The sequence below is a fragment of the Ischnura elegans genome, chromosome 5 (genome assembly GCF_921293095.1).
Source record: "Ischnura elegans chromosome 5, ioIscEleg1.1, whole genome shotgun sequence".
Lineage (NCBI taxonomy): Eukaryota > Metazoa > Arthropoda > Insecta > Odonata > Coenagrionidae > Ischnura > Ischnura elegans.
Window position 1 is genome coordinate 67,979,290 of NC_060250.1, and position 16,092 is coordinate 67,995,381.

Sequence of the window (16,092 nt, forward strand, 5' to 3'; positions counted from 1 at the left end):
GTCTCCTGATTGTATTCGCCAGGACTACATCCTGATTATATGGAAAATGAAGCAGGAAGAGCTTGAATATTGTGTTATTGGTCTAAATCAATACAATGAAATTGCCAAAAAATTTCATTACCATTTGGTCAATTTTTGCTCCAGTCTTCTTCACAAAGACATTAAAGTGAACTTTTCATGGTGCAGCTTTTCTCGCTCACTCAATAATATTAATTGTTGAATCATAGATAGACCTTGATAGACCTTGAAACAATATAACTTCAACCATTTCCTCCATTTTTTTCATCCGGAATTTTTTAATCGAAACTGTATTAAATGCTATGCAAAATGCTTAATAAAAGTATAAGTATTCATGAAATGCGTACGAAAATATAAAATGCCTATAAATGTTCAAATAGAGTGAAATGAAGATGAATAGGATTACTAAATTAATTACATGGCCATTCTTAAAATTATAAACAGACACACATTCATGCTCACCTTGCTTGTAAAGCTCGGACTATTTCTTCATCCCTCTTTGCTTGGGTTTCCTCCTCCAAAAGCTTTTCCAATTTAATTTTTACATCCTCAAGTTCTCGAGCTTGTGTTTCCGCAGCCAAACGAGCCTAGAAAACAAATAAGACAATGCAACACATCTCTTTGCATAGCAGCTCTCCTATGCTGTACATAACCCAATACTGAAAATGTGCATATAACTTTGGCACAGACCAAATTTGTAAAAATTAAGACGATCAAAACTCAAGTGGGTTAATGTTTCATACATCTTAGAATTTCTCATTAAATATAAAGCTAATCCTTTGCAAATTTTCATGGAACACTCTTAAAGATGTATTTTTATTAGATGAGCAGGATGCTGAAAGTTAAGGAATCCCCACTAATCAGGCCTTCCTGATACCCAGGACCACATAGGTCTCCCATGAATATACTATGAAGGGAGATATTAAAAAAAAATGGTATGAAAACATATTTTGATGGAAAAATAGAACTTCTTCTTAAGCAAGTAAAATATATGAGGGCTCTCCTGTATTCTTCTAGTCCAAGTCTTTTCATTTTTTTTACAAAAATATTCCTAATTTTATTCAAGACCAGTAACTCGGCAATGAAACATCATCTACCCTTATAATGCCTCCCAAAATTTCAATAATTTAAGATTTTCTTTAAGGAGAATGACTCAAAAACAGTTTTAGCAACGCCAAATTTTAAGAAAATTTCAAAGCCATTGTCACTCACAGTTTTTTCAGCTTGAAGTTGAGCCTTGGCTTCCTCAACTCTGAGTAATAAAGGAAGAAGCTGTTGTTCAGGAGGAGAAACAGGAATTGGTTCTGAAGCTCGGGCTTTAACTTGCTCTTTATGACGTTCTTCTTTCTCTTTCAGCTGCTGAGCTTTTCTCTGCTCTTGACGCCTCATAGCTAGCTGACGCTGGTACCCTTCAAGACCATTACCACAATGAGAAAGTGCCAAGTGAAAAGCACTTATCCACTGCAATCGTGTCCTATGTGAAAAATGATTAGGCGCATGAAATTAAGTAAATCAAAACTACACATCCAAATTAAACATTATTACTAGCTATTGATTGTACAGGCATAAGAATAATATTTTCAGAGTGACGAAAAGTGTATGCATACATGAAATGAGCATATATAATAAAGGTTGAAATGAGTAGCAAGGCTGATAAAGTAGTAAAAGAATTAACTAGAATGATATTCACATAATTTTCTAGCCAAACAGTTGGAAATTTAAGAATCCTAAACAAGGGGTGAGTAAAATTTAAATTAAATGGTATAAATTATAGGAGTACATAAACCCACAGTGTGATGAGAGAACCTCTCCAAAACCAGCCTTGTTGACCTTGTTGGCCAAAATATTTTCTGTTGAAATTCATATACATATAAGTATGACCTATTTCTATTTCTATGTATTTAATGTAATAGGCTACATCAATATTTCAACTTTTACTGATATTCTATTGCTATTGACAATAATTGCATGAATCCACCAATTCTATAGGCATTCACTATTTGGTTAAAGCCCGACATAAGTGTAAACATTCAATGTACTTCTAAATTTAAGGAATTATTTCATATTTTCAAAAGGTATTTTCATTTATTTCTAGTGAAGGTAAAACATCTCCATAACAAATTTGCCATATTATTTTCTGCTAAATATATATATTTTTAGTGATTAATTAAAATTGCATGTGTTTTTATGTGAAAGAGAACTTTCATGAATGCTTGCAAAACTCATACATAATCATCTCAGCTAGTGTAACTGGAACCAATATTAACAGTTGCATAAGAAGCATTGCTTAGGTCCAACAAATTCTTTATTGGCATTCTAATCATGATGTTCTCAAACCATGATGATGCTCTCAAACCAAAACTCAGATTTACAAAACTGAGTTTAATTTGATTTGATTTTTTTCTTTTACCTGGCTCAGATGGTGGGAAAGTGGGGATTTTGCCCATTCTAAGCGAGAATATTCTTTTAAAATCAATCATGGTAGATTATAAATTATTTTCAGAAAATTCAAGTTGGGTAGGGAGAAATCTAGGGAGGAATGGGGCAGCATAAATAGAATGAATTCTTTTATCAAAGCATCACGCATGAAAAGGTAAGTAAATTAATGCATTAAACAGTGATTTATCTATAAAAATTTTGCCTTCATATATAATGAAAAAAATAGGATTTCGAGCCAGGTTCATTAAATTTCATTAAGAAAAAGGGATTAAGAAAAAAAATATAATAACCCTTTGCATCCCCCCCACTTTTTTTGTAAAAAAAAATACAAATTGAACACACAGATTAGCCAGTTAGGGTGATTTAACAATCAACCAAAATAATGGTAAAAATTAACATTCCCAATATTGCTATAATTTTGTCAACTAGAGATGGTAAACAATTTTTGCCAACATTTCAACATACCAGTGAGTTCCATAATTGCCAATGAGCATTCATTACTCAATAAAATCTTAAATTCATGATGGCATAACAAAAAATAAAGAAAATGACTTGCTATCACATTTTCAAACACTTTGACAACATAAAACTAGAGCATAATAGCAATCAGTTGTCTTAAATAGTTTTGCTCAATTTTGAACTAGGTAATCATGACACAGTATACACTCAAAGAAAATGAAAATATATTATAAGGAAAAATGGAATAAGAATATCTACCTGAAGCAATACATGTATTTCCAAACAAGACAAAACAATCATGCACAATAATCCATCCAAGAATTTATGTAAGCATAAAAGAGAGATTACACATAGATGAATGAGCAAGTGTCTCATGAGTAAATGGCAAAGAAATTTAGCTAAATAAACTAGCATCATAAATAAAATACCATGCAGGAGGGTAAACCTCATCAACAGAACCACGGCATACAACCCACCAGCTTGGATTTTCAACTCAATACATTTAGACAAGGGAAATGATAGAATAATATTTATACATCCAGCAGGTCCAACAGGATATTTTCACTGGCCACAAATGGCTTAAATTGTTGATTCCAATTTAAAAATATTTTGTGTTCTATAGAACAACAAAGGAAAAACACAGGTGGACAATATCAAATTTCAGTATGGAGCCAAAAGCTGATATTTTAGAAATGAAGTAATTTGTCGCTACATTTTTAAAAACTATTTTTGGATTATAAGTTGCATACATTTCTATTCCTGTACCTGTAAATGTGGGTATTGTTATCAATAATTTTTTTCTGTGTTTAAAAATTGAATGATTTGTTATTATTACAGTATACTACCAATTAAGGTAGGTTTCCATGGAGTACTAAAGAAGTGATCTGGGAGCCTCCCTTTCTTTCCAGCATTGCATCCTTAAATTCACTATAAGATCTACTCCCTTTCAATCTATCTAAAAAGCCCATTCTTTTCTTTCCCCTCCCTCGTTTCCCTAACATTCTACCCTCTATTCTTCGTTAAAACACAGTTTTCAACATCCCCTCCCCGCTAAGTACCTACTCCTCCCATCCATACCTTCTGTCTCCCCCATATCTCATCTAAAAACTGCCTCTCCTCGCCAACCATATCCAGCACTTCATCGTTCCTTTTCCTCTCCGTCCATTTCACCTTCTCCATTCTTCTCCATACCCACATCTTGAATGCCTCCAATCTTCTCTCGTCCTCTTCCCTCAGTGTCTACATTTCCGCACCGTAGAGAGCTACACTCCAGATCAAACTCTTCTTTAAACTCTTACATACTGATCCTCTTAGAAGCTCCTTCCTGTTCATGAAGGCCTCCTTCGCTGATGCAATTCTCTTCCTGATGTCCTTGCTACTACGTCCGTATTCCTCTAATGTGCTGCCCAAATAGTGGAATTGCTCTACCTGCTCAAGTTCCCCACCTAATTTATCTGGATTCTCACATTCCTCGCTCGCAATGCTTTACAAAACCGCATTACCTTAGTCTTTTCGTGATTAATCCTCATCCCATACTTCTCGCACCTCCTGTCCAATGCATCCACTAGAGCCTGCAGTCTCCTCACTGACTGGCTAATCAGCGCCTGATCATCCGCCCTATTGAAATATCTAAACATCCCCATAATTTCAATAGAGAGGATAGCTACCAACTCAACAGTACGTGGAAGAGACTCTTCGCCCCATACCACTATGCTATTGGCCGCAAGGCGACCGATCAGGGAGAGCATACACCACTGGGCTGCCTATATAACGGCGGCTAAAACACGGCATAATTACTTCGACCTGAAGACGCCTGCTGGAATGCAGGAGAAACTGTTGTCCCCAACGCAACCATGATGCGGTGAAACCCGAAAAATGCAGCCTACATTACCAGCGCACCGCGGAAGCCTTCGCACCAACAGAGTTTACTGTATTAGTGTATGCTAAGCATGAGCCAAATGATAGGGTAGAAGAAATGGGCTCAAACAATTTCAAGAAAAATAGACTTAAATAATTGATGTAACTCAGGAATTTTGTAGTATCTTGTATGATGATAGGCACAATGTGGTGGAAGTTCTGAATACCATATTTCTCCAAATATAGTCCCCCTCTGAATAAGGCCCCCCCTTATTTTGAGGCTTCAGTTTTGGGAAAAGTTAAAAAAATGTGTTTGAATATAGTCCCCCCCTTTACTTTTACCATGAGCATTTTTGGAAAAAAAGGGGGGACTATATTCAGACATATACGGTATTAATAAAATTGGACATTACAGTATTTTACTAATTTTGTAGTACCGTATAAGCGCGTGTAAGAGGCGCACCATTTTTCCCAGACATTGCAGCCAAAAATGGGGGTGCGCCTCTTACATAAACTTCTTATCTCCCCCCCTCCCCTTCACCGGTCGCAAGTCCAAGGGGAACTGAGTGGCCTTGGTTTTCAGCATGAGTCAGTCATCTGAAACCCTGGGTCAAAATCAAACGGCAGGCAGGGGAGTTTATCCCTTAGTGACATATTTTTAAAATGCTCCTGTTTGAATTTCTTGCTAGCATCGCACCGTCACGTCGGTAGCCCAGAGGTGAACATTGAAAAGATTGCGCGGGGTGATTCACTCCGGAGCGCGCGCTAAATTTAAAGCCACGAGTGGGCATCCCGCGGCATTTATACTGCATAGTGTAATCGCTTATCAAACGTATAGAAACGCGTTGTTTTGAAGGACATACCTGGTTAACAGTCAACATCTGTCTTGCCGAGCAATTTCCATTACACTGAGCTCCTGATTTTTCAAAAATCATCTTCAGACGCTAATATGAGGATTTTTGCAACTGAAAATTATATTGGTGTCAAAACCTGCGGTTTAAAAAATTCGAACGAGTGTGTACATTGTTGGACTAAATGGTGGATAGAAGAAATCGGAAATGCTTATAAGTGAAGAGTGCTGAAGGAGAGGTCGAGGGGAAGGAGCGCGCTCCCTCCCCTACGCTTTCAAGCTACGAGGCTATGAGCGAAGGAGCAAGGGAAGAACACGTCCGATCTTGCATGTGACGTCGTTGCCTTTAATGCGAAGGGGCGAAGGCGCATATGATATACGCAGTTTGCGTTGCCTGAAGTTTCCAGTCTGTCTCGTCTTGTTTGAATGCGCTTATGCTACGCTTGTTTCTTCCGAAATTGTGCTGTTTGGACTATGTTGAATATTAGTAGCCTTGTTTTAGCTATAAATCTTTGTGTCAATCAATTAGAGCTCAAAAAACTTAAATGCTGTCAGATATACATAGCGTTAGGTCTAATTCTTTTTAGAACCTCGTGCGTGTCTTACAATTGCTGAAAGATATCGAGATATCTCAGAAGGTGACTCACCTAGCATTTGACCTCCAGAAACTCGGAAAATTGAACCTGTTAGACCGAAAAAGGTCAGTTGAGGAGATGGGGTAGGGATGAAACATGTTTCCATTGTTCCCCAGTAACTTGATATTTTCCTGTGGAGTCTCAGACAGGAAAAAAATGGCAGAGGCATTGGCTGATGGAGGGCCGAGTGTAGTTCCGTTAGGCTCCTTGCACACACACCGATTTTGGACGGCCGGTAAAATATCAGCCGATATTTTACCGGCGAAGCGATGCTTGCACACATGCCGGATTTTTACCGGTCAAACGATAAGTTGCTATGTTTTTGAGCCGGCGCCGGCGATCCACAGTGACAATGGCCGGCAGCTAACCGGCATTTTGCCAGTGCCGGCGCGTGGTCGGGACGTGTGCAAGCTCCAATGCTCTCCCATTGTTCACTATTGGAATGTGGACGGCCGATATTTTACCCGCTGTCCAAAATCGGTGTGTGTGCAAGGGGCCTTAAATCTACGACGTGGTTATTATCCTACGGCGCTGAGATTGCCCCGATTGTTGTCCAATCTCTTGGGAAGGTTCATGCTATGTGCCTGTCGTGTTTTGCCTTAAAATTTTCCACGGCTGCAATTCTATTGCAATACTTCTGCGAGAGCTTTTAAACAAAATTGTTCGTGAGTAGGACAAGCAACGTAGAGCGATGGCGTATGCGAAGAGAGGATCGGAACTCTTTCTACTCCCTCTTAAGCCGCTATTACCGCCGCAGTCATCAAAATTTCCTCTTTCAAATAGTAGTGAAAGAGGAAATTTCGATAACTGTCGAAATTCCAGGCATACGTCTGCAACACCACACGATAGGATAAAAAAAATGCCGCAATTTTTTTTTTTTTTTAATAGCTTCGATCCTCAAAATAGGGGTGCGCCTCTTACACGTGTGCGCCTCTTACACACGCTTATGTGGTAGTTTGGAAAATGAAAAGCTATTAACATATGCTATGCTTGTACTAAAATATACAAAAATAGACATAGCATTGACAGATTAAAAAAAACAGAATTATGAGTGCATTCATTATTAGAAAAGAGTAAATCATGCGATATCTATACTGTATGCACAACTACTGATCTAACATCATGCTGCTACTAATTTAATACATTATATCCAAAATAGCAAGTTTTTTTTGCTGAGGAGCTAAAATACTTAGGAGGAATTCTTTTTGCCTAAATCAGTCTTTTGCCAAGAGATAGCAAATAAGCACTTCTGATTTACTGGGCAACATTTAGAATAAATTAAGTAATGCAATAAAAGTGAGTAATAACAAAAAAAAACTAGCAAGGCAGAAACACTTGATGGGCTAAAAGCAACTGGTAAAGCTACATCTGACTACAGCTGATCTTCTATTTTCTACACACAGAACAAATTTAAAATGAAATATATTTGATTATACCCTTCACACTGTTGGCCGCAATAACAGGCACTATGGTAGGCAAGTGCCACATGCTGAATGGCAAAAACAAACCCTGAAAGCAAAAAAATGTTTCCAGATATCATCACACATGACCAGCTGATTTACTCCTCTTTCATATCTTGAAACATCAATACAATTTGGATTAATAGTTACATTAGAGCCTTAACAGTTTAATGACTAACAACTATGAATGATGCAGACATAAGGAAACCACTAATTAGTGAAAAAAATACACATAAGCAGGTGATTGATATTGAGCTCACATCTAACTAAAGTTATACAGGAACACCTTAGAATCACAAACCTCTCTGTACAACTAATAGGGCTACGTGAGTCTCGACTTTTCCAGACTTGAGGGAGAAAAAAAGTAATGCATGACACCCGCTCAATTTCGCCATTAATTTTCTTGAAAATGAGACTTGAGCTTGCCTCAAGATGGTTCAAGATCTCTGATGTAGCAGACGTAATTTTTCTGGACCTTGAGATATATTAAGCAATTAAGTAAAGAAATATCAATTCCCTTACATAAATGTGACAATTTCACAATATGATGCCAGAAAATATTGAGGAATTTCTTAGTTCTACAATCGAGACGGTAGCACACTTGGCCTTGGCATAGGGTCTCCTAAAAATGGATGCACAGAATGGGCACGCATGAATCTCGGAAACTTCTAACACCAGCACACACCCACCCAAGTTAAAACAAGGTACATACTTACACATCAATTATGGTCTAGTCTGTCATGACTGCTAATACAATTTCCATAATTAAAATAGTGACCACACTCAAATATATATCGTGGTCTTTGGTGCATATTTTACCACATACATATTCAGAAGACATACTAGGAATACTCTCCACAATGCAGCATGTCTCCAATTTCACTCTCCTATTTTACCCAATCTTCCTCTCTTTTGACATGGTTTTTGAAGTCCTCACTTTAGGAGCTGCCCCATTGGCATTAAAGCATATGGGAATAATGCAAATAGAACAGTTTTAATTGAGTCTTTGCCCAAATTTTAACTGACCCTTCTCAGGGATAAGTACAAACACATCTCATATGTAGCTATTGACTCAACTGGAACACTTTTAAGGGTTGAAACAATTTTACTAATATGATATTTTGACTCTGTTTCAGACACAACTGTTTGATGTCCTTACATTACAAAAGGTTGGTCATCAATTTTACGTGACTTTTCATATAAAATACGATAAAAATACCATACCAATACATTTTCTGAGTATCGTGAACTAATTAAAAAATTATCAAGACTAAACTGAATAAAAATAAAAAATCCACATGCGATGCTGAAAGATAAGCTGATTTTTTGAATGCGTGTACTCAGCCTGATACCAAGAGCTGTGTGAGAGTAGGCAAACCACGATTCACCTATTTGAAATGAGGATGTTACCAGGCTGTGCAACAATGCTACAAGATCATTCAGCATTAGATTGAACAAGCCTTAAGTGAACATTCAATTAATAGTTCAATAACCAGAAATAGTATCCCTATTCAATATGCTTATGCAATGCTAATGATATAATATAATAATGAAATTATGCTTAAATGCAATGATAGCCAAATTTTCGTTGAATGTTCCAGCAATCAATTGCGGGCACCTATCTCAATCCAGAATGTTTTTCATACCATGATGAGTATTCAAAGAATTTTCCAGCATGTTACTTGAACATACATAAAGAGGAATGAATATACCAGCAACCTATCTTCACTACCATGAACATTCCAATTTTTTTCTCAAATATTCCACATTTAGAACTGATCATTTAATCATCAATATTTAAAGGTTCTAACTGATATAAAATACAGGATATTGTGGCAAATAAGTGAAAAATTATACACACTATGTTTCCTCACTCATTTTCTAAAACCACTCAATATGATCACACCCAACTTAAACTGCATTGCTCACACTGGAACAATATAAAAAACACCAAATAGAGCCTAAAATATTTGCTTTGCATTTTATGCATTTTAATTTCATCAGGTGCTACATAAGGAGTATGTATCTGCAGGAACATGTATGTGAAGATAAAATGGATCGACCAAGTATGTAATGACGAAGTGCTGAGAAGAGCAGGAGAAAAGAAAAGCCTACTGAAAACCTTAAAGAGGACAGGACAACTTAGTTGGCTACATTATGAGGCATGATAGCCTGATGAAAACAGGTACATAGAAGGAAAGGTGGAAGAGAAGAAGGGTAAGGGACAGTCCCACATGAGTTACATAGGACAGGTTATAAAGGATGTAAAAGAGAAGAAATACATCACTATGAAAAGGCTAGCGGATAGGAGAGAGGAACGGAGAGTTGTGTCAAACCAATCTTAGGATTGTTGACTTAAGATGGTAATGCATTTCAAGCCCATATTTCAAGCAGTAGCTTGCAAAAGGTCGAGCTAAATTGGATATATTGGAGTCTTTCAGTTCAGAGAACAGTAATTTCCATTCTAACTTTTTTACCTCAACATTCCACTTTCACATCCAATTAACAATATTCACATGAAAATAAGTCCAGTAGTATTATGCATTACATTTCAAATCATTTGTTTTCCTTGAATTCCTCAAATGAATGGAAATTAAATATTTATTAATTTAGATCTTCAAAATCTGAATTTAAAACTTTAAAATGTGAATATCTCAAAACACTAGGAATGATGGTTGGCACTCTTTTAACCCAACCTCTTCATGTGAGGATGGAATAGGAGCCTATCTCGCTTTATATGAGATTTCAATTTCAATTAATGAGTAACTTATTGAAGAATATTGCACCAAACTACCAAACACAATCACATCATACTTAACTATGCTTATTTGAAAACAGATTATGTAATTCAAGCCTTTTTTTTAAATAGCTTACGTAACAAATTAATGACACTAAAGCTCAGTTTGCTCAAGATGAGAAAATTTGTCAGTGAAAGGCAGCAAAAGAAAGATGACTATAAGGCAATTAATCCATCAGGATAGCATAGCAATACAATACCCAAGCTAGAAGCCAGGGAGCTACTAAAATGAGTAAATGAGCGGACTAATTGTAAGCAATGGGTTGTATGTGCAGGAAAATTTTTCAAATAATACCTATATAAAAATTTTATTTCTCACAGTTAATGTCTACATCAGAAGGGCTGGTCCAGCAAGTAATACCTAAGAGAGGAAAGTGACAGTCAAAGGAAAAAAATCACACAAGATCACAAAAAATATTTTCGTGAAGATCTCTTATTTCTCTCACTCATTTCATTCGCTAGCAACATCATACAGTCAAGTATCTATCCCATCAAGTCATTTCCTTTTAATTAATTATGTATATCCTTATCAAGGAAATACAGGTGAAAATTGATTTAAATGAATATGGGCAGAGATAACCTAAAGACAATATTCATGAACTGTGAAAGCCACAAACTCTGGCGTAAGAATATTTTTTAAGCATTTCCAACTCAAGAAAAATAACCTCTTCTACATGAGTTTCCTCTAGATAATGCATGAAATATACGAATAAAATCACTTTTCTATTATTCAAACACTTTTTAACATAATGATACATAGTCTGTTTGCTCACAGAGGAAAAAATGTAAAGCAAGAGATTGTCTGAGAATAAATGATTCTCAAGGAGGCTAAACTGGAAAAAGAAGACTTTTACACAAACTAGAAATGAGAAATTTAGATATTACAATTACTTATAGCCTGGCAGTTAAAATAAGGCCCTAGATTTACACTCATGGCAACAATAATACATTGCTTTGTAACTGAGAAATCTATTACTTATCTAAAAGGCACAGCAGAAATCTTGCCAATAGCTTCTATATCTCCACCAAATTTACGTAATCTTAGGTAATCTGAGCTTATTTTGAAGCTAAGACTTTGCATAATACCTAGCATATGTAATAATTTGACATTCCCCTTTCCTACTATTGTTATATTTAAATGTATGTATATTTAATTTATAATTTGTCCATCAATTATTACCACCTCATTTATTAAGAGGCATGTAAGGAGAATAAAACATTGTAATCATAAAATCAGTGAATCAGTAAATGAAATCATGCCGCAATATATTCAACAAATATGTGACATCTGGGCCTAATCAGCATCCCAGTACCCCATTCAGGCACAGGGCTTTGAGAGAGAACAACCAAAAATAAACATGAAGGCCAATGATGAGCTATCTAGCTATCAGAAAATTGATTACAGAAATGAAATGTTTGGATATCTTTCGTCTAACTTTTCCTAATTTACTCATTTGAATCCACTTAAAAACCTGCATTCTCCACTTTAAAGGAATTAGCGCATAAATTATTTTAGACACCTTCAATAATAACCAAATTAAATCATTAAATGTATGTACATTTAATTTATTTATTAAGATTACATTCTGGAATTCAAGAAATGAAAATAAAACACTAGATTAAGATTTAGACCTAAGATTTGATGTTAGGAACCAAAACAGAATCAGATTAGACAAAAAAGTGGAACTCTAATATGTACTTAAAAATAACCATAGATAAAGCAACAATGAGCTGCACACAAAAAGTAATTTCTAACCTTTGATCATGAGCTGCTAGCTCATAACTCCTTTCCCCGGTGGTTAAGACAAATCTGAAGTCATGGTGTCCCATTCTTGGTGATGGAGAGACACCTACTCGGCAGTGTGGTCCCAAGGGTATACCCGCACGGGGTTCACCTCCTGTCTCCTCCTCAGTTCGACCCTTGAAATACGTCAGTCTATTTGGTTGGAGTACAAACCAGTACTCCCGCAGAGTTGGCAAGAGCTCACCTTTTTTATGCAGATAGCCCTAAAATAGAAAAGTAAATATGGTAATTAAAATAACTGGCTAATCAAAAGTTTGAAAAGGAGACTGTTGAATATGATCATACTACATGCGTACATCATTTTTGACATAAAATAATCTTGTTGATTACATAACGCTTGCATTATGTTCACCTGCAACTCCAAAAAAGGCTTAAATAACCAATAGAAGACAAATATCAAGATCAGAAGATGGAAAGGACTATTTTAGGTACAAAAGAAAATACAAGAACAAATGATGAAGAATAAGATGAATGATAAAGCACTGCATTCTCCATCACCTGCCTTCATTCTCTATTATCAATCTTAACTTCAAGTTAATTCACCCAGTACTCGTTCCCAAACCGCCCTAATGGTATCTCATGGTCATTGCTCCCACTTACCCCATCTGTCCTATTTGTATTCATTCTATGCTGTGTTTGTCACAACTTCAACTACAAACTCATGTTGGAAGTGCTTCACCCTCAACTCACTTAAGAACTTCCTAACCGAAATTCACATACCTGCTCCTTTATCTTGCCTTGCTCCTGTAACACCATGAACACTATCTCCTTGATTAAAAAGTGACATGTGGGTGTGTGCCTCAAGATATATCAGATTCTGCTCCGACATTTTGTGTCTGACTGCTGTTTACTTCTTTCAGGGAATGGTGGTGGCCAAAGAATCAGCAATACATGGTACCCAGACATCCACAACACTTCTCCATCTTCCCCCTCCAGTGGTTATTCCTCACCCCCTCCACCCACCTCTCCCGCTTGAAATAAAAAGTCAGCCGTGCCAAACACCACCAACACTCCCTTGAAGAAGTGACCGGCAGTCAGTCACGAAATGTTAGGGTAGAATCTGATATACCACACAGCATACACCCATATGTCACTTTTTAATAGAGATGGGTTGAATAGCAGATTTCTTGAACTTGAATATTAAATCATTGCTCGAATATTCGAATACTAGAATTGCACAAAGCATATTAAACGTACGTTTCTTCTTCTATATCCCTTGATGAATGTATAAATAAAAAGGTATACAGTGGAACCTCGATCTACCGTTTTTCAAGGGGATGGACGAAAAAAACAGTGAGTGCGGGAATGTTTGACTAGGTTGCCTATGCAGCAGTAAAACTCAGGAATTTGGCGAGTAATTGTGATTTCCTTTAAAGGATTCAAACAGGAATTTAGCTGATTATTGGAATATTTTAATTTTATGGAAACAATTTAGGCATATAGTTGATTCAACTAATATCTCTCTCAAATATCCTAAGGCAGCGGTTCCCAAATTGGGGGTCGCGACCCCCAGGGGGGTCGCGGGCCGTTCGGAAAGGGGTCACGAGATGTATACGAATAATAAAGTGAACTATGTACTTAAACTTAGACAACCATTTTTAGGGGGTCGCGGCTAAAACGTATGGGCTAAAATGGGTCGCAGAAAGAAAAAGTTTGGGAACCACTGTCCTAAGGGGACACACCACCTCACGAAAAAATGATTTCATGCCGCCTCAGCATTAACACTGCTGCGATGAGATTTCTGTCTGATGTATACTTTCTTATCTACCAAACGCCATTTCAGCCCATCTGATACTTGGCTTCATCCAACTTCTTATTTTCTATGGGTAGCTCGCTTTACCCCCTCTCCCACTGTCAAGTGCTCGCGGAAAAAAATACCGCATCGACTTCTGAGAAGCTCAGCTGTGGGGATTTATTTTCTTGCGTAAAATGCTTAAATAAAGTCAGAAATATGTCGTGTTTGGTTGGAAAAAGGTCAGTGGGGGAGAAAGAGGGAAGAGTGAAACACGATTCTATTATTCTCCAGTAACTTGATATTTTCTTTTGAAGCTTTTGATTTATGGTATCCTAATACGAACCCTGCGCGAGCTGGGGCCTTTTGTTTGATTTTGGAGAGGAGGAAAGCGTCGGAGGAGGGGCCGAGGGCTGATGGATGGAGGGGGTAGTGGATTTTGGGAATTGTTCTACGTAGTTACTATCCCACGGCATTGAGGTTCTCCTGGAGGAGGAAACCGGGGATTTTCGGATTTTTTCACCCGATCAATTTCGGTTCCCCAAGTCTAACTCTTTTCACCGCTCTAATCCGCGAATTTCATGTAGTTTGCCAACTTGCCTAAAACGGCACTGCATGCACTAAAAGACTAGAGTTCTCTACATTTTTCCAATTCAATTACCAACGACGTGCGTGTGACAGTGCATGACGCGAAATTCAAAGTATTCGAGGTATTCGCGGATACTATTCGCACATCTCTACTTTTTAATCATTATGAGCCATGAAAGATTTAACCAAGAAATACCCTCTATTTGTGTAAAAGTCTTATGAAGGTTGGACCCATTAGAGAAGGAGAATGAATTCCAGATCAAGTGTTTTTTTAAGGGCAAGTGAGAGTAGCTGTGATCATGATACAGGCATCCCTAATAGCATCCCCTCAGCCAAGACATGAATTCCAGATTGTAACAAAGGCAGCCTTGGTAGAAGCCTACCAGCCCTTGCAAAGGATACCAATTTGGTAATGTGTGTCTGTTGCCATATAACTGTAAGGAAACTAACATTCCTCTAAACAACTAGAGATAGCTTTTTAGTGGTTGAGAGGCTAGGGTTGGTCAGTGCTGTAGAAATGTCACCTTTCTGCAAACCAACAGTTATTTATTATGTACTTCAAAGGAGTGTGATAATTATGTACTTACAGCCATTAGAATTTTATTCCCAATATGATCAATCACAAGTGAAATTTCCCAAAAAAGAAAAGATAACGAGTAAAAATTACCCAAAAATTGATCATTTCTGACCACCCATCACTGAGGATGATGCATGATGGCACTTGTAATTTTGACTCCCAAAAACAACACAATTTATGCCCTTTCCACCAATTGTACAAGTATACAACCAGGGAAATATTTTTTCTAGGGTTAAAATGAAAGGCTCATTTGTTTTAAGGCTAACTTTGTGGGCTACATATATGACACTCAAAACCCACTAATACCCAAATTTGTAATATTGCATTACAAGTACCTCAATAACTTTGCAACTCTTACCCAATGGACCAGAACAACACGCCCTTAATAGTAAGAGATCACCCAATGGAGCAAATGCATGTCGCAAAGCCTGATCTATTCCCACATGTATTGGATGTATCTATTGTAAGACATCATCATTGTTTTACCATCACAAGTTTAAAATTTAATGAACTCACCTTCTTCAAAACATCCCTGACATATGTGTCATGAAGCTCAGAAATTGCTTCTTTGATAGCTCCCTCTTCAACACTATGATTACCCTCGATACTATTAATGGGCTTCCCAACGTTGGACACAGGAGGGGTTGCAGGGGTGAAAGATGCAACATACTGCGATTCCAGCAATGTTAGAAACTCCAAAAAGCTCAATGGAGAGCCTGATGCACATTCTTGGATTGATCCTTCTGTTTCAGCAGATCCTAATGAATTTCCTAGAAGGGATTCCACTTGCGAGACAAGGATGGCAACTTCATGAGCATTGAGAACAACCTGAAATAAGTAATGTCACATGAGCACACACCCACTTACCAATTAACA

General features: G+C 37.1%; 1 protein-coding gene across 1 annotated transcript in view; it reads right to left on the minus strand.

Moving 5' to 3' along the window:
* Window positions 1-16,092, minus strand: part of LOC124159020 (differentially expressed in FDCP 6 homolog) — a 31,243-nt gene that overhangs the window by 12,917 nt on the left and 2,234 nt on the right. Inside the window, exons 4-7 of the mRNA XM_046534506.1 lie at window positions 15,733-16,044; window positions 12,272-12,522; window positions 1,231-1,492; window positions 481-605 (exon numbers count right to left, since the gene is read on the minus strand). Of these exons, the coding sequence (XP_046390462.1) occupies window positions 481-605; window positions 1,231-1,492; window positions 12,272-12,522; window positions 15,733-16,044 (950 nt within the window). The remainder of the gene's footprint in view (window positions 1-480; window positions 606-1,230; window positions 1,493-12,271; window positions 12,523-15,732; window positions 16,045-16,092) is intronic.